Source organism: Rhinichthys klamathensis, unplaced genomic scaffold (genome assembly GCF_029890125.1).
Source record: "Rhinichthys klamathensis goyatoka isolate OS25496 unplaced genomic scaffold, OSU_Roscu_1.1 h1tg000018l_1, whole genome shotgun sequence".
Classification (NCBI taxonomy): domain Eukaryota; kingdom Metazoa; phylum Chordata; class Actinopteri; order Cypriniformes; family Leuciscidae; genus Rhinichthys; species Rhinichthys klamathensis.
The window spans coordinates 4,149,040-4,171,940 of NW_026606569.1; the positions used below are offsets into that span (position 1 = coordinate 4,149,040).

At 44.1% G+C, this 22,901-nt stretch overlaps 1 protein-coding gene across 1 annotated transcript; it reads right to left on the reverse strand.

The window, feature by feature from the left end:
* Window positions 1-29: 29 nt before the first annotated feature.
* terfa (telomeric repeat binding factor a) lies at window positions 30-22,576 on the reverse strand. The gene is made up of 21 exons (XM_056235179.1): window positions 22,407-22,576; window positions 21,689-21,784; window positions 21,501-21,625; window positions 20,850-20,942; window positions 20,037-20,177; window positions 19,724-19,848; window positions 17,890-18,240; window positions 17,697-17,777; window positions 15,753-15,833; window positions 14,563-14,643; window positions 13,752-13,832; window positions 13,326-13,406; window positions 10,796-10,876; window positions 10,633-10,686; window positions 10,064-10,129; window positions 9,846-9,926; window positions 8,687-8,773; window positions 3,091-3,180; window positions 2,935-3,008; window positions 2,411-2,442; window positions 30-324 (listed from the first exon to the last, which is right to left on the reverse strand). Exons 1-21 carry the CDS (start codon window positions 22,525-22,527, stop codon window positions 166-168), a joined length of 2,181 nt encoding a protein of 726 aa, XP_056091154.1. The 5' UTR covers window positions 22,528-22,576; the 3' UTR covers window positions 30-165.
* Between the last annotated feature and the right edge of the window lie 325 nt (window positions 22,577-22,901).

The window sequence follows — 22,901 nt, forward strand, 5'->3', positions numbered from 1 at the left end:
GTGTGTGGAATGACGACAGCAGCCCTTGCTCCAAAATAACGAACATTTAATAAGGAACCAAAACCTCTCTCACACACACACACTCACACACATACGGTGCTATAAAACAGTTTGTGAACAAGAACATGGGTATAAAAAGCAGGTGATCGGGCGTGTGTGTGTGTGTCACACCATCTTGAGCTTGACCATGGTCCTCCAGCGGTCCTTCAGGTTGCAGGCGGAGCGGCCCGTGAAGGGGAAGGCGGAGCGGATCGGCTCCCAGTGTCCCGCGCCGAAGCGCCGCACGCCCTCCTTCAGCCAGTCCGACTCCTGCACCGTCCACAGCTGACACACACACACACACACACAGATGAGGGCTTTTGGGAACACTATATTACAGTGGCCTTGTTACATATGTAAATGATGCATAATTACATGCAACCAAACCTAACCCTATAGTAAGCACATGTTATTAATTAATATTACTCAGTTCTTAAATGTATAACTACACTGTAATAATGACACATTCAAATAAAGCGTAACCGGGCTTTTCCTACTGTGGTTGAAATGTTTACTTGCCCTGCCAAAATTGTCATTGGCCCCAACACAAAAAAGTAATAAATACATCTAGTTATTATTTTAGTTGTTTTTGATCCATATAACCTTAATAAATAAGGTTATGACACCAAAAACTGCTAGCCTAACTCATATACATTGTAAATATTGTTAAATCAAGGAATAGCACAAATAAATGTAGGTCTAAACTCGATGTTCAGGTACAGAGATATGAATCGATCTTCAGTGTATAATTATAGATTAAGTCTGTCTTTAGTTTGACTAGCCTGTAATAACGGACGGCGGCAGGGATATTAGGCGCCTGTCCCTTTAAGAGCTTCACGGATCCTGTATTTACACATGCACCTCATCTCACTCATGTTTAATCTCACTTAAGACATAAGCCACTGTGTTTACGGTGATACTCCACAAGGCAGCATTTTCACAAGTTTGTGTTCAGGCTGGGCGATATGGCCAAAACATCATATCATTTTGGATGAATGGCAATATAATTTTTAAGGTCAACTTTTTATCACACTCCATATGCATTCATATATATTATGTAAATGATTTTAAACAAGAATAAGGTGTTTTTTTTCTTCATTTGTAGCACAATTATACTGTATATACAAATAAAAATCGTTTTTTAAAAATAAAAAAAAGTTTCAAGTGCTTCACTGAGCTGCCAAACTAAAACATTTTAAGCAAAATGAAACATTTGAAAGTAGAAATAGAAAGTGCTGCTGTTTAAAGCTCTTCCCTGAACAGATCTGCGCTCTTCTCTGGCTGTTGTCGGAGCGCTGACCGGGAGTGTGTGTGGGAACAGGCCTACTTCTCTCAAAGAAAACTCTGTCTATTTCTGTTCATTCGTCGTCTGTTCTCCTGCGTTTGCTGATGGCCGTGGCCTCGTTTACACTGCAGGTCTTGATGCCCAATGCTGATTTCTTGCCTTTATACGTTTTCTTTGGACCGTCCGTTCACACGTTGTTTAAATTGTGACCCATATCCGAGTCATGTGTTTACACTAGCCAGAGATCTGAAACATCGCGCATGCTTAAAGGGGTTCAGCGAGCAGCGAGAGAGATCTCAGGACTGTGGGAACGTACAACACGATCTCATGGAAGTGTGTGTCTATAGCACGATTCATTTCTCCTGCCATTTATACGACAAAAATAGTTGTTGCGTGAGAAAAAAACTATTTTTGGCGTGAGAAATAAAACTCGTGCTATAGACACACACTTCCATGAGATCGTGGCGGCTTTAACGAGGAGCATGTTGTCCACACACACCTGGAAAAGACAAGAGTAACCGCAGTGTTATGCTATCCCACCAGCGTGTCCAGATTCGGAGAGAGCTAGTCGACGACGCAGTGTGATATTTATCATGGAACACATCCAATCTGTCACATATGAGCAAAACATCGGCACTCGGACACATTTACTGACAGATTCTGGACTTTCTCACGGACTTTCACAGCCAATCAGAGGCAAAGCCCCGCCCCACCTCTGTCTCCGATTGGCTTACACCACGATATGATCCACCAGGAGAACAAGCGCCTCGTTCGTGGAGATGCGAGCGGGGATGTTAGGAAAAACCTAGGAGTAATTTTGGTCTCTCTCTAGAGTCCTGATTGGAGTGCAGTAATTCTGTGTTTCGCACAGCGGCCCGCGTTCACGGACATCACCGAAGTTTAGCGGACATTCACTCAAATCAAGTTTCTGACATTTACAGATGAAGAATATAGTGCGTTATGCACCGAGGACAACACTACATCTCAAACACATTAAACAGCGCAAGTATCTGATGGGACAAGCCCACACACACACACACACACACACACACACACACACACACACGCACACACGCACACACGCACCTTCCTGGTGTACTTCTTCTTGTGGGACGGACCTGCAGACACAAACGTGAAGCAGAAACGTGAGTGTGTGTGACATATGCACCGCCAATCCTAACTTCGTGATTCGTGATGATACACAGAGGGATATGATCAGGTATAATTCAGTCCGAAACACAAGCTGTGTGTGTGATGATCCATATATGAAGGGGAAATGCAGTCAAGCAGAACCACACGGGTAAGTGTGCTGTCAGCACGACTGCTGATGAGATATTGACTCTGCACAACAGTTCATACTGGGAGTTATATTTCAGAAACAGTATTGTGCAAACAAAAGAGTTCATTCCGGAATAAATCAGTGATTCATTCATCAATACAAGAATCGGCCTTTTGAGCGAATCGGTTGAGTGGATGATTCAACGACTCATACTGGCGGTTTCAAAGTATCATTAAAAAATCATTTCAATTTCTCATGTCCGGCCCTACAGCTGTGTGTGTGTGTGTGTGTGTGTGTGTGTGTGTGTATGTGTGTGTGTGTGTGTGTGCACCTGAAGCGCCGCTGAACAGAGACTCCTCGTCACTCCAGTCCTCCTGAATCCCTGACGCGTCCTGCCATCGGGCCCTGAGAGACACATCGTCAGTCAGTGTGTGTTCACACTCACACACACACTCTCACACACACACTCTCACACACACACACTCACCTCTTGGCGCTGCGCTTCCCTGAGGACGACGAGCGGCTGTCGGCTGGAGAGCTGCGCACCTGCGGGCGAGTGCTGTGAACCTCAGACTCACTGCACACAGGAGGAACACAGCCGTCACACACACACACACACACACACCTGCGGGCGAGTGCTGTGAACCTCAGACTCACTGCACACAGGAGGAACACAGCCGTCACACACACACACACACACACACCTGCGGGCGAGTGCTGTGAACCTCAGACTCACTGCACACAGGAGGAACACAGCCGTCACACACACACACACACACACACCTGCGGGCGAGTGCTGTGAACCTCAGACTCACTGCACACAGGAGGAACACAGCCGTCACACACACACACACACACACACCTGCGGGCGAGTGCTGTGAACCTCAGACTCACTGCACACAGGAGGAACACAGCCGTCACACACACACACACACACACACACACACCTGCGGGCGAGTGCTGTGAACCTCAGACTCACTGCACACAGGAGGAACACAGCCGTCACACACACACACACACACACCTGCGGGCGAGTGCTGTGAACCTCAGACTCACTGCACACAGGAGGAACACAGCCGTCACACACACACACACACACACACCTGCGGGCGAGTGCTGTGAACCTCAGACTCACTGCACACAGGAGGAACACAGCCGTCACACACACACACACACACACACCTGCGGGCGAGTGCTGTGAACCTCAGACTCACTGCACACAGGAGGAACACAGCCGTCACACACACACACACACACACACCTGCGGGCGAGTGCTGTGAACCTCAGACTCACTGCACACAGGAGGAACACAGCCGTCACACACACACACACACACACACACACACCTGCGGGCGAGTGCTGTGAACCTCAGACTCACTGCACACAGGAGGAACACAGCCGTCACACACACACACACACACACCTGCGGGCGAGTGCTGTGAACCTCAGACTCACTGCACACAGGAGGAACACAGCCGTCACACACACACACACACACACACACACACCTGCGGGCGAGTGCTGTGAACCTCAGACTCACTGCACACAGGAGGAACACAGCCGTCACACACACACACACACACACACCTGCGGGCGAGTGCTGTGAACCTCAGACTCACTGCACACAGGAGGAACACAGCCGTCACACACACACACACACACACACCTGCGGGCGAGTGCTGTGAACCTCAGACTCACTGCACACAGGAGGAACACAGCCGTCACACACACACACACACACACACACACACCTGCGGGCGAGTGCTGTGAACCTCAGACTCACTGCACACAGGAGGAACACAGCCGTCACACACACACACACACACACCTGCGGGCGAGTGCTGTGAACCTCAGACTCACTGCACACAGGAGGAACACAGCTGTCACACACACACACACACACACACACACACCTGCGGGCGAGTGCTGTGAACCTCAGACTCACTGCACACAGGAGGAACACAGCCGTCACACACACACACACACACACACACACACCTGCGGGCGAGTGCTGTGAACCTCAGACTCACTGCACACAGGAGGAACACAGCAGTCAGTCTAACACACACACACACACACACACACACACACACACACACACACACACACACACACACACACACACACACACACACACACACACACACACACACACACACCTGCGGGCGAGTGCTGTGAACCTCAGACTCACTGCACACAGGAGGAACACAGCCGTCAGTCTAACACACACACACACACACACACACTCTCGCTAGAGCTTAGATTTGTTATGACAAACAAAGTGTGTATATTATGAAAGATCATTGTGCAGTCAGCTTCAGTGATAATAACAGATGTGTGTGAGATCGCGAGGAAGTCATGCCAGACCGCACACGCAGTAGCCTATGCTTTTCTGTTATAACAGTGGTTTGTGTGTTAATGCTTTAATAACACATAATTGATATGCTGATGTGTGTGGTGGCGACACGTAGCCTAACCTGAAAGTATTTGGAGGTGCAGAATAAAGTCTGTTTGCGGGCGGGAGAAAGTAACAGAGAAAGTTGAGAACGTCAGTTATAATAATGACCCACGTGTTAAAAAGTGTCCGGGTTTAAATCGGGCTCATAGTTATAGTTAATGTGTCGCCTCGGGCTGGATTTCTTGGGCCCGATCTAAGCTCTAGCTCTCTCCTCGTGGCGGGTCTGATGATGATGTGAACTAGGGAGGTGCATTATTAATTACTATTAGAAAAATAGAAATACTGCTTGAATTTCAGTCCGCGGCTTCACTGGCCGTAACGCATGATGAACCCCAACACTAACTCGCAGTTATAACTCAATGCACTGGGCGGCGCTGTGGAGCGTGTGATCAAGCTCACTCTCTGTGATCACATGATGTCGTCTCTGCCTCTGGAGTGTGGAAGTACTTCGATGAAAATGATCTTACTAAATTATATTACAAAAGGGAATTACTTTTAATCAAAGTAATGAATAAAACTGAGTTATTATAATACTATCACCACCATGAAATCTAAACCTTATCACCCTTATTATGATCCTTCTCAGATAGCAATTTGATCGAGACGCTTCCTTTAGGTGTCGTCGAGGGAGTTTAACAACAGAGAACACAAACTTCTCTTCGCACACCGTTGTGTGTGTGTGTGTGTGTGTGTGTGTGTGTGTCTCTCACTCGAGCATGGGGATGTTACTGGCTTCCTCAACATGAACACGTGAAACAACACAAACACGGCGATAATCATAGGCTGACGAGTGTATATGTGTGTTCTGTGTGATAGGTGGCGCGGCCTGCTTTATTAGCGCTAGCGCTGCTTGAGCTTAAATGCTCGTGTTCTTTATATTTTTTGTTTACACACATTGTTTAATGGTTTCCACTCAAAGAAAACCTAAAGATATATCGTAAGCTTGATCAGAAACAGTGACAAAAACTGAAAAAACGTCATTTAAATAAACGAATATTAGATATTTATGAGCCCATATGTTTGTGAGAAATGTCCACCCTAACACACACACACACACACACCTGTGATTGCTCCGAGCGGCTCTGCTGTGGCGCGCAGGACTCGAGCTCTGGGGCGCTGCACGCTCCTCCAACACACACTCTGGGTCACTGAGAAACACACACTCTGGGTCACTGAGAAACACACACTCTGGGTCACTGAGAAACACACACTCTGGGTCACTGAGAAACACACACTCTGGGTCACTGAGAAACACACACTCTGGGTCACTGAGAAACACACACTCTGGGTCACTGAGAAACACACACTCTGGGTCACTGAGAAACACACACTCTGGGTCACTGAGAAACACACACTCTGGGTCACTGAGCAACACACACTCTGGGTCACTGAGAAACACACACTCTGGGTCACTGAGAAACACTGAGAAACACACACTCTGGGTCACTGAGAAACACACACTCTGGGTCACTGAGAAACACACACTCTGGGTCACTGAGCAACACACACTCTGGGTCACTGAGAAACACACACTCTGGGTCACTGAGAAACACACACTCTGGGTCACTGAGCAACACACACTCTGGGTCACTGAGCAACACACACTCTGGGTCACTGAGAAACACACACTCTGGGTCACTAACAAACACACACTCTGGGTCACTGAGAAACACACACTCTGGGTCACTGAGAAACACACACTCTGGGTCACTGAGAAACACACACTCTGGGTCACTGAGAAACACACACTCTGGGTCACTGAGAAACACACACTCTGGGTCACTGAGAAACACACACTCTGGGTCACTGAGAAACTCACACTCTGGGTCACTGACAAACACACACTCTGGGTCACTGACAAACACACACTCTGGGTCACTGACAAACACACACTCTGGGTCACTGACAAACACACACTCTGGGTCACTAACAAACACACACTCTGGGTCACTGAGAAACACACACTCTGGGTCACTGAGAAACACACACTCTGGGTCACTGAGAAACACACACTCTGGGTCACTGAGAAACACACACTCTGGGTCACTGAGAAACACAAACTCTGGGTCACTGAGAAACACACACTCTGGGTCACTGAGAAACACACACTCTGGGTCACTGAGAAACACACACTCTGGGTCACTGAGCAACACACACTCTGGGTCACTGAGAAACACACACTCTGGGTCACTAACAAACACACACTCTGGGTCACTGAGAAACACACTCTGGGTCACTGAGAAACACACACTCTGGGTCACTGAGAAACACACACTCTGGGTCACTGAGAAACACACACTCTGGGTCACTGAGAAACACACACTCTGGGTCACTGAGAAACACACACTCTGGGTCACTGAGAAACACACACTCTGGGTCACTGAGAAACACACACTCTGGGTCACTGAGAAACACACACTCTGGGTCACTGAGAAACACACACTCTGGGTCACTGAGAAACACACACTCTGGGTCACTGAGAAACACACACTCTGGGTCACTGAGAAACACACACTCTGGGTCACTGAGAAACACACACTCTGGGTCACTAACAAACACACACTCTGGGTCACTGAGAAACACACACTCTGGGTCACTGAGAAACACACACTCTGGGTCACTGAGAAACACACACTCTGGGTCACTGAGAAACACACACTCTGGGTCACTGAGAAACACACACTTTGGTTCACTGAGAAACACACACTCTGGGTCACTGAGAAACACACACTCTGGGTCACTGAGAAACACACACTCTGGGTCACTGAGAAACACACACTCTGGGTCACTGAGAAACACACACTCTGGGTCACTGAGAAACACACACTCTGGGTCACTGAGAAACACACACATTTTGGGTCACTGAGAAACACACACATTTTGGGTCACTGAGAAACACACACTCTGGGTCACTGAGAAACACACACTCTGGGTCACTGAGAAACACACACTCTGGGTCACTGAGAAACACACACTCTGGGTCACTGAGAAACACACACTCTGGGTCACTGAGAAACACACACTCTGGGTCACTGACAAACACACACTCTGGGTCACTGAGAAACACACACTCTGGGTCACTGAGAAACACACACTCTGGGTCACTGAGAAACACACACTCTGGGTCACTGAGAAACACACACTCTGGGTCACTGAGAAACACACACTCTGGGTCACTGAGAAACACACACTCTGGGTCACTGAGAAACACACACTCTGGGTCACTGAGAAACACACACTCTGGGTCACTGAGAAACACACACTCTGGGTCACTGAGAAACACACACTCTGGGTCACTGAGAAACACACACTCTGGGTCACTGAGAAACACACACTCTGGGTCACTGAGAAACACACACTCTGGGTCACTGAGAAACACACACTCTGGGTCACTGAGAAACACACACTCTGGGTCACTGAGAAACACACACTCTGGGTCACTGAGAAACACACACTCTGGGTCACTGAGAAACACACACTCTGGGTCACTGAGCAACACACACTCTGGGTCACTGAGAAACACACACTCTGGGTCACTGAGAAACACACACTCTGGGTCACTGAGAAACACACACTCTGGGTCACTGAGAAACACACACACACACACACACACACACACACACACCTGTGATTGCTCCGAGCGGCTCTGCTGTGGCGCGCAGGAGTCGAGCTCTGGGGCGCTGCACGCTCCTCCAACACACACTCTGGGTCACTGAGAAACACACACTCTGGGTCACTGAGAAACACACACTCTGGGTCACTGAGAAACACACACTCTGGGTCACTGAGAAACACACACTCTGGGTCACTGAGAAACACACACTCTGGGTCACTGAGAAACACACACTCTGGGTCACTGAGAAACACACACACACACACACACACACACACCTGTGATTGCTCCGAGCGGCTCTGCTGTGGCGCGCAGGAGTCGAGCTCTGGGGCGCTGCACGCTCCTCCAACAGACACTCTGGGTCACTGAGAAACACACACACACACACACACACACACACACACACTGAGTTACAGGCAAGCACTGTCTAGGTGATAGGCAATAAGAACACACCCAAACACACATTAGCACTGCACTCTGCATCTGTACATGTCAATCCTTCTCTTCAAAGGCGGCGAGTTCGAGCCAGAAAGCTTGACTTCAGCACTTCAGAAGCGTAGCGGAGGACGAGAAGCAACTTTAGTTCAACATCCTCATATGCTGTGTGTGTGTGTGTGTGTGTACGGTGCTTTTACAACAGTGAAGTACAAATACTTATCAAAAAAACCTTGTTTGGTCCTTTTTTAGAGGAATTCGGTTTTCCTGTTGATTGCTTAGCATTTGGTGTGCGTTGAGTTTTATAATGCGCTGTGTGAGAGAGTGTGTGTGAGTGACTGAGTGAGAGAGTGTGTGTTTCACAGTTTGAGATCATCAGCTGGAGATCCTGTGTTTTCAGCATCACAGTTATCGGTGAACGCTGTCAGCTACATCTCTAGCATGCCTTAGAGAGCATCAAATGAGTACAGTGTGTGTGAGAGAGTGTGTGTGTGTGTAAGAGTGGGTGTGTGAGCGTATGAGTGTGTCTGTGTGTGTGTGTGTGTGTGAGAGAGTGAGAGAGTACGTGAGTGTGTGAGTGTGAAGGTGATGATACACAGGGCAACTTTTTGAGCAATGTTGCTTGGGCACTTTGTGTGTGTGTGTGTGTGTGTGTGTGTGTGTGTGTGTGTGTGTGTGTGTGTGTGTGTGTGTGTGTGTGTGTGTGTGTGTGTGTGTGTGTGTGTTCTGAATGCACCTGCTGTCATGCGGCTCCTGTCCGGCTGTGTGTCTGTCAGACGGAGGATCCTCACACTCCTCATCACTGGACACAACGACCCTGAGGAGAACACACACACCGCATCACATCAGCCGTTTACACGAGCACTATGGGAATCACATAGAAGCCTCCAGAGGGATCATGTTCATCCGATAGCAGTGCATCATGGGTTCAGAGATGATGTAACGTGTTCACACCTGCGGCTGTTGTGTGTTCCCTTCCCCGAGCGTCTGACAGACGGAGTCGAGCGCGATTCACCACTACTACACACACACACACACACACACTACAGTCAGCTACTGGACATAACACATACACAAGAATACTTCTGTGCTAAATAATTAAATCTTAATTAAATAATAATTAAAACAGAATCTTATACGATGTAAATGATATTAGGTGTTCACAACACTGCCAGAATGTAAGCATATAAACCAGGGTTCATATAAATATATATTTGAGGCAAATGTTTCATGAAAGTCTATGTACACCTGTACAAGCAGAAGGAAAATGCATGCTCAAATTTATTTGTGCAGCCGATTTTATCAATTAAACATGTATTCTATGATAAAGACATTTGTGTAACAAATTTCCAAAATTATTTTTTTCCCCAAAAAACTTTTCCAGGGGTTTCATGACTGTTCGAATCGAATATTTTCCAGTATATTCCTGTCAATTAAAATTTTTTTTTTTTTTTTTTACTTTTATTATTATTTCTAATATTTGTGTAAATGATGTGTGACAGGAGAGCAGTGAACAGACGCACCTGTGGGTCGAGCGCTGAGCCGCTGAACACACCTTCGACACACTCGCGGATTCACTGGCACACACACACACACACACACACTACAGTCAGCTGATATTACAGGACCACATGACTTGAATCATACGGCGATCTGAAGCACTGCTAGTAAAAGTCTTTATTTCACCTGTCATCACGCTGGTTGTCTGAGGATGTTCGTCTGACAGTCTCGAGATCCTCCGACTCTGGATCACTGCGGATGATGAGCCTGGAACACACAGTCTGCCTTTAGAGAAGCGTTCAAAACTGAGAGATATATATATAGCACCATGATGCTAGCTATACCGAAAACTAGAGACGCACCGATACCACTTTTCCAGAACGAGTCCGATACCGTAAAACCCATACCTGTATTTTCACTGCATTTGTGATTTTTAAAATAATATTAATCATATTATTTGGCTTAATTTGTTCATCAAATAAATCTTTCCTTCAGTTCATGCTTAATTAAGCCTGCTAAAATATGAGCTTCTGTTACTGTCACTGTGATCTTTCATTTAACAGCGGATCACATGTTTATGGCAGCTCCAGCAGGACTCATGTTTGGACACCAATTCTTTATTCCAAATTTGATACTACAAAAACTACAGTAATCAATCAAATGTGGAAAAAAAAACACTGCATATCCATTACTGAATAAATAAAATATATATGGATCTTTTTGTAAAGTTTAAAAGGTAGCCTATTTAGTCAAGAGCAGTGAGTGATGTATGTGTGCTTAGTTTGATTAGCATTAAAACACAGCCGAGGGTTATAAGACTGCTGCCCCTTAAAGGGATAGTTCAGCCGAAAATGATATTTAACACATGCATTACTCACCCTCAAGCCGTTCGAGATGCATATGTCAATCTTGTTTCAGACGAACACATTTTCAGTTATTTTAGAAAATGTCTTAGACCCTTCAGTGGATATAATGTGAAGCAATGGGGTCCTCCTCCTTCATGTCCCAAAATGTGCATACATCCTTCACAGAAGTAATCCATCCGGCTCCAGGGGGGTAAACGAAGGCCTTCTGAGGGTAATCCGTGCGGTTTTGTCATAAAAATATACATATTTAAAACTTTATAAATGAAAATATCTGACTTCCGGCAACGATCGACGTGAGTAATGCATGGTTTAAATATCATTTTTGGCCGAACTATCCCTTTAAAGGGTTAGTTCAGCCGAAACTGATCTGAGAGCTGGATCTCCTCCATAGGCTTCTAAGGGACTGAAACTTCAGACGAGAATACTTTTTGTGCGCAAAAAAATTATTAATTTCCTTCTCTGTGGGCCTCGAGTGAGTTCGCGTAGTGTAACAGCGCAGCGCTTCTGTGGTGTACGTCACACGCAGGCTCACTATTGGCCGACGCTGGTCATGTGTGTGTGTGTGTGTGACGCACAGAAGCGCTGCGCAGTTACACTACGCAAACTCACTCGAGGCCCACAGAGAAGGAAATGAAGAGTTGAATAAAGTCGTTATTTTAGTATTCTCGTCGCTTGATAAACTTAAGGTTGAGCCACTGTAGTCACTCGGACTATTTTAACAATGTCTTTAATAGCTTTTCTGGGCCGGCCAGTTTCAATCCCTTAAGAAGCCTATGGAGGAGTGATCCAGCTCTCAGATTTAATCACAAATATCTTCATTTGTGTTCTGAAGATGAACGAAAGTCTTTCGGGGTTGAACAGCATGAGGGAGAGTAATTACTGACAGAGTTTACATTCAGTATTCGCTTTGTACGTTGGTGTTCATGAAACTTCTTGACCTGCACACGTCCTGTAATAATGTAGGGAACCATGCATCAGACTTAGTTTTAATCCAAATAACTCGTGCGGAGTGAACGATCAGGCCTCGTTTTACTATCTTTGACATTGACATCCGCCTGAACTACAAACTTTCCACTGACATCTGTAAAAAAGTGATGCGCTCGACCAGCTAGCGCTCAATCCACTGCGCGGTTTCTCTTATCAGCTGGCGCACCACAGCTATGTGCTACAAGTGTTCACACGCTGCCTGGTGTCGGTTGTTGGTATCGGAGCATTTTTACGAGTACATGAGCTCAGTATCGGGCCTGATACCCATCCTGGTATCGGTGCGTCCCTACCGAACACTATCTATAGCTATAGCGACAACTATAAAACGGTTAGTTCCAATCCTTGATTCTGATTGGTCAATAGCTGTGCTTTATTCACGATAAAAAACGGCTATGACCGCTTCACCCAACGGCTCTATTTATCACTGCGCATCACTGCGGTTCCTATGTTGTGTTTATTTGAGCTTTCCTGCATATTACACACTGGAACGTTGTTGCTGCTCACGGTCAGGGACTATTTCTTTTCTAGCGGAAGGAAGGCTTTTAGTGATTTTACTTCATGAAAGTTGCACTAATACATTTTTGTTTTACTTTAATATTTGTATTGTGTGGTAACCGTTTTATAAAAGCAATAAGGTACTCGAGGCAAGTGCTGTATGGTGAATAAGTCACGGCTGAAGGGGTTACTCCGCTTCACATCGAGCCGTTACTTATTCACCATACAGCACAGCCTCTCGTACCTTATGGCTTACATATAACACTATGACGATGACTATATTGATAGCTATAACGACAACTATAACGATTACTTTAGCGATAAGTATAATGATAGCTATACCGACTATAGTAAAGTCTTCATTTCACCTGTCATCACGCTGGTTGTCTGTGGATGTTCGTCTGACAGTCTCGAGATCCTCCGACTCTGGATCACTGCGGATGATGAGCCTGGAACACACAGTTTGCCTTTAGAGAAGGACAACACTATGAGGATGACTATAACGATAACTTTAGCGATAACTATAATGATAGCTATAACACCCACTATAACACTATGACGATGACAATAACGATAAATATAATGATAGCTAAAACAACCACTATAACACTATGAGGATGACTATAACGATAACTTTAGCGATAACTATAATGATAGCTATAACACCCACTATAACACTATGACGATGACAATAACGATAAATATAATGATAGCTAAAACAACCACTATGACGATGACTATAACGCTAACTTTGGCGATAGCTATAACGACTACAGTAAAAGTCTTCATTTCACCTGTCATCACGCTGGTTGTCTGTGGATGTTCGTCTGACAGTCTCGAGATCCTCCGACTCTGGATCACTGCGGATGATGAGCCTGGAAAACACAGTCTGCCTTTAGAGAAGGACAACACTATGAGGATGACTATAACGCTAACTTTAGCGATAACTATAATGATAGCTAAAACAACAACTATAACACTATGACGATGCCTATAACGATAACTTTAGCGATAACTATAATGACAGCTAAAACAACCACTTTAACACTATGATGATGAATATAACGATAACTTTAGCGATAACTATATTGATAGCTATAACAACCACTTTAACACTATGATGATGAATATAACGATAACTTTAGCGATAACTATATTGATAGCTATAACAACCACTTTAACACTATGATGATGAATATAACGATAACTTTAGCGATAACTATATTGATAGCTATAACAACCACTTTAACACTATGACGATGACTATAACGACAAAATTTGCAGCCGCGAGGGACTAAACACTGAGAGACTGAAAACACTGCGACGCGCAGAAACTCAGTTCCACTCAACGATCCAAGTTCACTCATTTATTACACTTGCACGTAAAAGTGCAACTGGTACTGCAGTTACCAAGTCATAAAAGTGCTGTGTGAGTGCGGCCAACAGAAAGTGTTCGCTCCCAGGCTCACTCCCTCTTTCTGTCAAAGCCCCACTGAACTCAGGTGAACAGGTGTAGCAAACAAACAGACCACTATGACTATAACGATAACTTTAGCGATAACTATAACGATAGCTATAACGACTATAGTAAAGTCTTCATTTCACCTGTCATCACGCTGGTTGTCTGAGGATGTTCGTCTGACAGTCTCGAGATCCTCCGACTCTGGATCACTGCGGATGATGAGCCTGGAACACACAGTCTGCCTTTAGAGAAGGACAACACTATGACGATGACTATTCATAGATGCCACCTACGTCACTACCGAATAGAACACCGCCATATTTATGCCCGATCTCGCCCCGGTACGGCCGCCCAAACTGCCCATTTGAATGAGAGAGAGAGACAGAGATACCTGGAGAAAAGTTTAATTTTAGGCTCCGATCCTTATTTGTTACCCCCAGTTTTCTTTTGTCCATTATTATCTGCCCCACTTTGCCTTCCATGATCTTGTGCATAACCCCTCCCATACAGTGGGGATCGCTTGAAGGCTTTCAAGAGTACCGATGCTTATCAATATGCTGCGGCTGGATGGGTAAAAGACGTAAAACTGCGGCACCTGGCCACCAAGCATTTATATTTAATCACGGGAAATTGTAGGTATTATAATTTTTTTTTATAAATGTATGATTATGTTGGTAGTTTGCTCTGACTAGGAAGCGAGTTGTTAGCTAGCCCCGGCTCACGGCTAGCTGTCATTAATCTGGATTAGGCCTGTCGCGATAGTCAATAAATCAATTAATCGCACGATAAAAAAAATGAGCTCGATCATTTTTCCGGCCTCTCTCTCTCTCTCTCTCTCTCTCTCTCTCTCTCTCTCTCTCTCTCTCTCTCTCTCTCTCTCTCTCTCTCTCTCTCTCTCTCTCTCTCTCTCTCTCTCTCTCTCTCTCTCTCTCTCTCTCTAAGAGACTGGATGACAACTCTGTTTAAGACATAACCAACACATTTTACGTGGATACTCTCCAAAACGGACATTTAAACACAATGTTGAGTGTATTTGTCCATTCAGACAGGAAACAGAGCTCAGTTCATCACTCGTGCGCTGTATAGGGGTCTATGGCTGCACGCTTCGGCTCGGATGTGTGCGCACAGAGAGATGAGGCATGATACAATATGATCTCTTCGAATGACAGCTAACCACTTCTTTCTTCTATCCTTTTCTTCTGGTATAGAATAAAACATTACTGGGACCGTCGGTCGTAAAGATGGCGGCGCAAAGCTACAGTGACGTCATGTGACCCGAACGAATAACGATAACTTTAGCGATTTAACGAGTATAGTAAAGTCTTCATTTAACCTGTCATCACGCTGGTTGTCTGAGGATGTTCGTCTGACAGTCTCGAGATCCTCCGACTCTGGATCACTGCGGATGATGAGCCTGGAACACACAGTCTGCCTTTAGAGAAGCGTTCAAAACTGAGGGATAACATGAGATGGGAGGCCCATTATTGTTCATAATCATTTAATACTATGACGGTAGCTTTACCGAAAACTATAATTCTAGCTATAGCAATAATTAAAACACTAGGACAATAACGATAACTTTAGCGATAACTATAATGATAGCTATTACAACCGCTATAACACTATGATGATAAATATAATGATAACTTTGGCGATAACTATATTGATAGCTATAACAACCACTATAACGATAACTTTAGCGATAACTATATTGATAGCTATAACAACCACTATAACACTATGACGATGAATATAACGATAACTTTAGCGATAACTATAATGATAGCTATAACAACCACTATAACGATGAATATAACGATAACTTTAGCGATAACTATAATGATAGCTATAACAACCACTATAACACTATGACGATGAATATAACGATAACTTTGGCGATAACTATAATGATAGCTATAACAACCACTATAACACTATGACGATGAATATAACGATAACTTTAGCGATAACTATATTGATAGCTATAACAACCACTATAACACTATGACGATGAATATAACGATAACTTTAGCGATAACTATAATGATAGCTATAACAACCACTATAACGATGAATATAACGATAACTTTAGCGATAACTATAATGATAGCTATAACAACCACTATAACACTATGACGATGAATATAACGATAACTTTGGCGATAACTATAATGATAGCTATAACAACCACTATAACACTATGACGATGAATATAACGATAACTTTAGCGATAACTATATTGATAGCTATAACAACCACTATAACGATGAATATAACGATAACTTTAGCGATAACTATAATGATAGCTATAACAACCACTATAACGATGAATATAACGATAACTTTAGCGATAACTATAATGATAGCTATAACAACCACTATAACACTATGACGATGAATATAACGATAACTTTGGCGATAACTATAATGATAGCTATAACAACCACTATAACACTATGACGATGAATATAACGATAACTTTAGCGATAACTATAATGATAGCTATAACAACCACTATAACACTATGACGATGAATATAACGATAACTTTAGCGATAACTATAACGATAGCTATAACAACCACTATAACACTATGATGATGAATATAACGATAACTTTAGCGATAACTATAATGATAGCTATAACAACCACTATAACACTATGACGATGAATATAACGATAACTTTAGCGATAACTATATTGATAGCTATAACAACCACTATAACGATAACTTTAACGATAACTATATTGATAGCTATAACAACAAATATAACACTATGACGATGAATATAACGATAACTTTAGCGATAACTATATTGATAGCTATAACAACAAATATAACACTATGACGATGAATATAACGATAACTTTAGCGATAACTATAATGATAGCTATAACAACCACTATAACACTATGACGATGAATATAACGATAACTTTAGCGATAACTATATTGATAGCTATAACAACCACTATAACGATAACTTTAGCGATAACTATATTGATAGCTATCAACAAATATAACACTATGACGATGAATATAACGATAACTTTAGCGATAACTATAATGATAGCTATAACAACCACTATAACACTATGACGATGAATATAACGATAACTTTAGCGATAACTATATTGATAGCTATAACAACCACTATAACACTATGACGATGACAATAACGATAAATATAATGATAGCTAAAACAACCACTATGACGATGACTATAACGCTAACTTTGGCGATAGCTATAACGACTACAGTAAAAGTCTTCATTTAACCTGTCATCACGCTGGTTGTCTGAGGATGTTCGTCTGACAGTCTCAAGATCATCCGACTCTGGATCACTGCAGATGATGAGCCTGGAAAACACAGTTTGCCTTTAGAGAAGCACAGCACTATGAGGATGAGTATGGCGATGACTAGCACACTAGCGCGCCAGCTCTCTTTGGTGTGAACAGTCGTGTCAGTGACCTCTGAGGTGACCTCTGGAGGGCTGCGCAGCCGCTGCTCTGCGAGAGGTTGTCCTGGGAGTCGTCTCCGCTGGGCTGGCTGTCCTCCTCCGTGACCAGGCGGGATATGGTCATGCCGGTGTAACGGTGTAAGGTGACGCGCGGCTCGCGGGCGCTCAGGCTCTGCGTCGGCTCCATGGGCGTCTCGGACAGAGCCAGGTGCAGCTCGTCCCCGGGCGGCTCTCGGCTCTGCTGCTGCGCCTCCAGCTCCAGCTCCTCCAGCAGCCGAGAGAACGGCACGCTCACGCCACACTCCTCGCTCAGCTCGCCGTACACCTGCCGCACACTCTGCAGACTCACACAGCACACGCCGCTGACACACACACACACACACACGCGGCTCACGTCACACAGGGGCACGCGCACTTCACTTTACAAGTAAAGTTTCCTGATCATTTACTCTCCCCCACATCATCCAAGATGTTCATGTCTTTCTTTCTTCAGTGGAAAAGAAATAAGGTTTATTTGAGGAACACACTCCAGGATTTCTCCATATAGAGACTTCAATGGGGTCCAACTGGTCGAAGGTCCAGATGTGAGTTTCAGTGCAGCTTCAAAGTCTCAACACGATCCAGCCGAGGAATAAGAGTCTGATCTAGACAAACCAGCCGACATTTATAACAAAAATATTTATTTACTTTTTAACCACTAATGCTTGTATTGCACATTGATGCGACACACATTACATAATCAGGTTGAAAGGTCAAGCGGGACGTAGGCGGAAGAACAGACCTAGTGTTTACAAAGAGAACGTGCAAAGACTAAGACAAACGCCATTTACAAAACAAAAAAAGTAAAAACAGGAGGAGAAAATGAGAGGGAGTTTTTCACCTTATCTTACATTTTTGAACCAGAACACACCTTTCAACGTGAATACATAATGCATGAAGCCGTGGACGTGCAAGATGAGCATTTGTGGGATCGTGTCGAGACTTTGAAGCTGCACTGAAACTCACATCTGGACCTTCGACCAGTTGGACCCCATTCAAGTCACTATATGGAGAACATCCTGGAGTGTGTTCCTTAAATAAACCTTATTTCCTTTCCACTGAAGGAAGAAAGACATGAACATCTTGGACGACGTGGAGGCGAGTCAATTCTGAACTGAACTAATACTTTATTTTTGTTATATGCTTTTGTGTTCCTTTTAAAATTTTCTACTTAGATTTTATTTATTTTTATTCCAGTTTTAGTAATTTTATTACATATTTGATTTAAGTTAATTGCCAGGGCAACATTTTTAAAGTTTTTTAGTAGTAATTTAGATAGGGATGCACCAGATTCCACTTTTCCCAGATGAATATGAATCATATTAGTTGGCTTAATTTGTTTAGCAAATAGATGTTTCCTTACGTTATTTTCATGTTTAATTGAGCCTGTTAAAATGCCAGTTACTTTCACTGTTCATTCTATAGCCATCTATCGTATGTCTTCTGTTATTTAATAGCACTGCACACATCTAGAGCCGCTCAAATACAAATAATAGTTTGTTTTTACCATATTTAGCACTATTTAATTTCTGCATTTCCATACCTGTTTATTTCACGCCAACAAAATGAAGTAGAATCCGCACTGAAAGATCATTAATAACCCATCTTGTTCTGTCATATTTATCATATCTTGTCAAAAGCTGTGCAATACATTTTAATAAACGTCTTTTAATTTATAGTATTTTTTTAAATAAATTGTTTCTACGGAAACTTTCTAGTAATTCAATTATTTTAGTAATTCAGCTTGAACTGATTTTATTTCAGTGAACAGGGGTGAAGCTGAAGCGGTGCAGCATGTGTTAGTACCCATGATCCTCTGCCGCTGCTGTGCTGGGCTTCTGCGTGGAGCTCCGCCCCCCCCGTGAGGACGATGAGGATGATGATGTCGTCGGCTCAGCGCTCGGGCGGAGATGTCCAGAGCGCTTCAGCATCTGCAGAGCAAACACACACAGTCACCAGCGTCTAGAGGTCCGGTACACTTCAAGCTGGGTGTGTGTGACATATTATCAGATAGAGATATATCACACACCCCTACAACCGAAGAACGAATGTGGTGACGTGGTTTCCCACTGAAAGAGCTTGTGGCGTTTGAGGAGCTGGTGAGGAAGAGGAGTCAGACCTGCGTGAGGAAGGGCTCGGGCACGCGGTACAGCCGCTCGATGAACTCCAGCATGTCCTGCTTGAAGTCGCTGTAGGAGATCAGCTGCAGAACCGAGTGTGACGAGCGCCTCCGCTGGATCAGACTCGCCAGCAGCTTCTTCTGCCACACACACACACACACACACACGGGATGGGCATTTCAAGCTAAAATGATATCCGATGATTGCTGGGAATTATCTGATTATTATTAGGAAAATCGCATCCCTCCCCCACATGCTCGTTCGCTCCGACATTTCTCTGTACTTTTACAAACACATTTAGTTTCATATTTATGTTTAAATAAATGTTTTATAATGTTATTTTTTAACTTCCTCCACAATCAGGAGACACATGGAGTGGGTCAGACATGATGTTGACCACTTCATTAAGTTTTGTTTTGTAGAAAGCCTTTCTTTAAAGTGAATTTGATTTTGTATAAATTGCATCTTAATTTTAATCAATGTTTCATCAACCAATTGCCTGGATTTAATAAATAAGAAGTAAATATAGCAGACAATATAATCAGGACATGGAGGCGCCGGCGTGTGAACTGGAGCTCGTCTCAAAAATGAACCGAAACTCAGCGTATAAGGTACCGTACTTGCCTCACAGACCTGAGAAATATATCTACAGAAAGCTTGAAATGTCTAAAATGAAAGAAAACAGACTGCTCTCTGCTTATGAACGCGTCGACACCACATCAGCACAGAAAACATGTTTGTTTAGACAATAATCGCACAACCTATTGGATCTTGTATAAATAAACAAATGTAACATTAGGAGCGGCCCTCACCTTCCCAGCTGAGTCTGCGGCTGCGCTGAAGTGCCTGTGCAGGATCTCCTCCGCCTTCTCGAACTCCCCACTCCTGATGCACACCACTATGAGCTGCACACACACACACACACACACGTCACTGATCGCTTCAGAGAAACAGACGACTGAGGCTTGCTGTAATCATGCATGATCCCGTATTTAAGAGCTCAAAGAAGCGAAATAATGTTATTTCAAGATATCAATATGATGTTATGTTTGCTGGCAATAAGGTTGTTACAAAACTAACACTTGCCTAATGTACAGTAAAGCCTGGAACACACCAAGCCCACGCGCATGAACTAGCTATATCTGTCCCTCCATTGACAGGCTACGCAACGACCACTTTCAGACCCCACAAAGGCATAAAGTAATCCATGTGACTCCAGGGCATTTTTATGAAGTTACGCGAGTGCTTTGTTTGCACAACATAATGTGCCACTTTATTTACAGAATATTAATCTCCAGCACACGTTCATGAGAGTGTCGCGACACATGCATGAGAGTAGACGTTGGTGCGTGACCTCTTTCGCATTCAGCTGAGCTCGAACGGCTTAAAAACACAGTAGTGTAGGATATCTGAGATTGGTGTATTGCACTACAGGCGTGTGTGTGTGTGTGTGTCGTTCTCACCATCTCGGTGATGGCGTTGTGCACGCGCTGCTGCTCTCGCTGCGGGACGTCCAGCTCTCGGCACAGCGAATCCAGGACGGCCAGAGCCGACTCCAGCGGCGTCTTCGGCTCCTCGAACGTCAGATCTGAGGCACACACACGTCAGCACCAGAAACACACATCAGAGACACACACACACACACACTCACCCAGCTTGTCCCCGTTGTTGACCCTGGACAGGAACTGCATGCAGCGCAGCTTGAGGACCGTGTCTCCGCGCCCGTCCATGGGCAGCACCACCATACCTGACAACACCACGTGACATGTGTATTAATGACCGGCATCACACACACTCAACATCAATCCAGTTTCATATTACAAAATTCACCATCTAATATTGACACAACACACAGTGGAGGATCCAAATCTGTGATCATAATATGGTCAAAATCACTTAATTTTTGTGCACAATAAAAATGAGCAGCATCACACATATCAGCTCTACACACACTTAATATTCATCCTGTGAAAACATATAATTTCACATTACAAAATTCACTGCACTATATCGTTTCTAATCTTGACACAGCACATAGTGTTGGGAAGACTCGAGGATCCATATCTGTGATGGTAATATTGTCCAAATTGTTTTGTTTTTGTACAGAATAAACAACTTTAGTACAGCACATTCGCTTTACAGTAAACTCAAACTTCTAGAAATCTGTTAAACTTTCATGAGTGCTTTTTTAAAGAGAGATCAACCTTAAGTCTGTATTCCAAAGCACTACATTTATTCCATTAAATAATTTGTCATTGTAAAAAAAAAAGGACTTTCACAGACTTCGGACGGAGTTTGTGTTTTTAGCTCCGCGCTAAAGCTAACATGCGCGCGCCGATGTAAACAAACTCGGCGCTCGCGCCACTTACTCTCGATAACGTTGGTGATTTTCGCGAAATCCGTGTAGTCTCCATTTCTGAAACTCTCGAGCGCCTTGAACACGCAGACGTCGAAAAACCACCTGTTGATAATGCGCTCGTCTTCACTCATTCTGGCCGATTGTGTTCAATATTAGCAGCAGTGGCAACGCGCATCACTCACTCCCTGACTCCCGCTCGCGCGTGCAGAAGGGAGGGGGCGTGGCACAGCGTCACGGCGGAGCCTCTGATTGGACAGGAGCGACGGGGACGCCATTAACGTCACTTGAAAGTAATATTTAAATAATAAATAATACAACGCTCTTACATATTTGATTCTGCAAGTTTTGACACATTCAGTTTAAAAGACATTATGTTTTATTATAATGACGATAGAAATAAACCCCTAGAGTACATTGTTAATTTTTTTTTTTTTTATATGGCAAATTCTTCATTCATAAAGAAATGTTTGCAAATGGTATTCTGCCCTATCCTTATTTTGACACT

What these genes read in the sequence shown, in the direction of transcription:
- terfa (XM_056235179.1), bottom strand. Translation starts at nt 22,527, where the DNA reads ATGAGTGAAGACGAGCGCATTATCAACAGGTGGTTTTTCGACGTCTGC. An exon ending in GACAACCAGCGTGATGACAG is followed by an intron (nt 10,687 to 10,795) that starts GTGAAATAAAGA and finishes TGTGTGTGCCAG; the next exon opens with TGAATCCGCGAGTGTGTCGA. An exon ending in CAGGAGCCGCATGACAGCAG is followed by an intron (nt 8,774 to 9,845) that starts GTGCATTCAGAA and finishes TGTGTTTCTCAG; the next exon opens with TGACCCAGAGTGTGTGTTGG.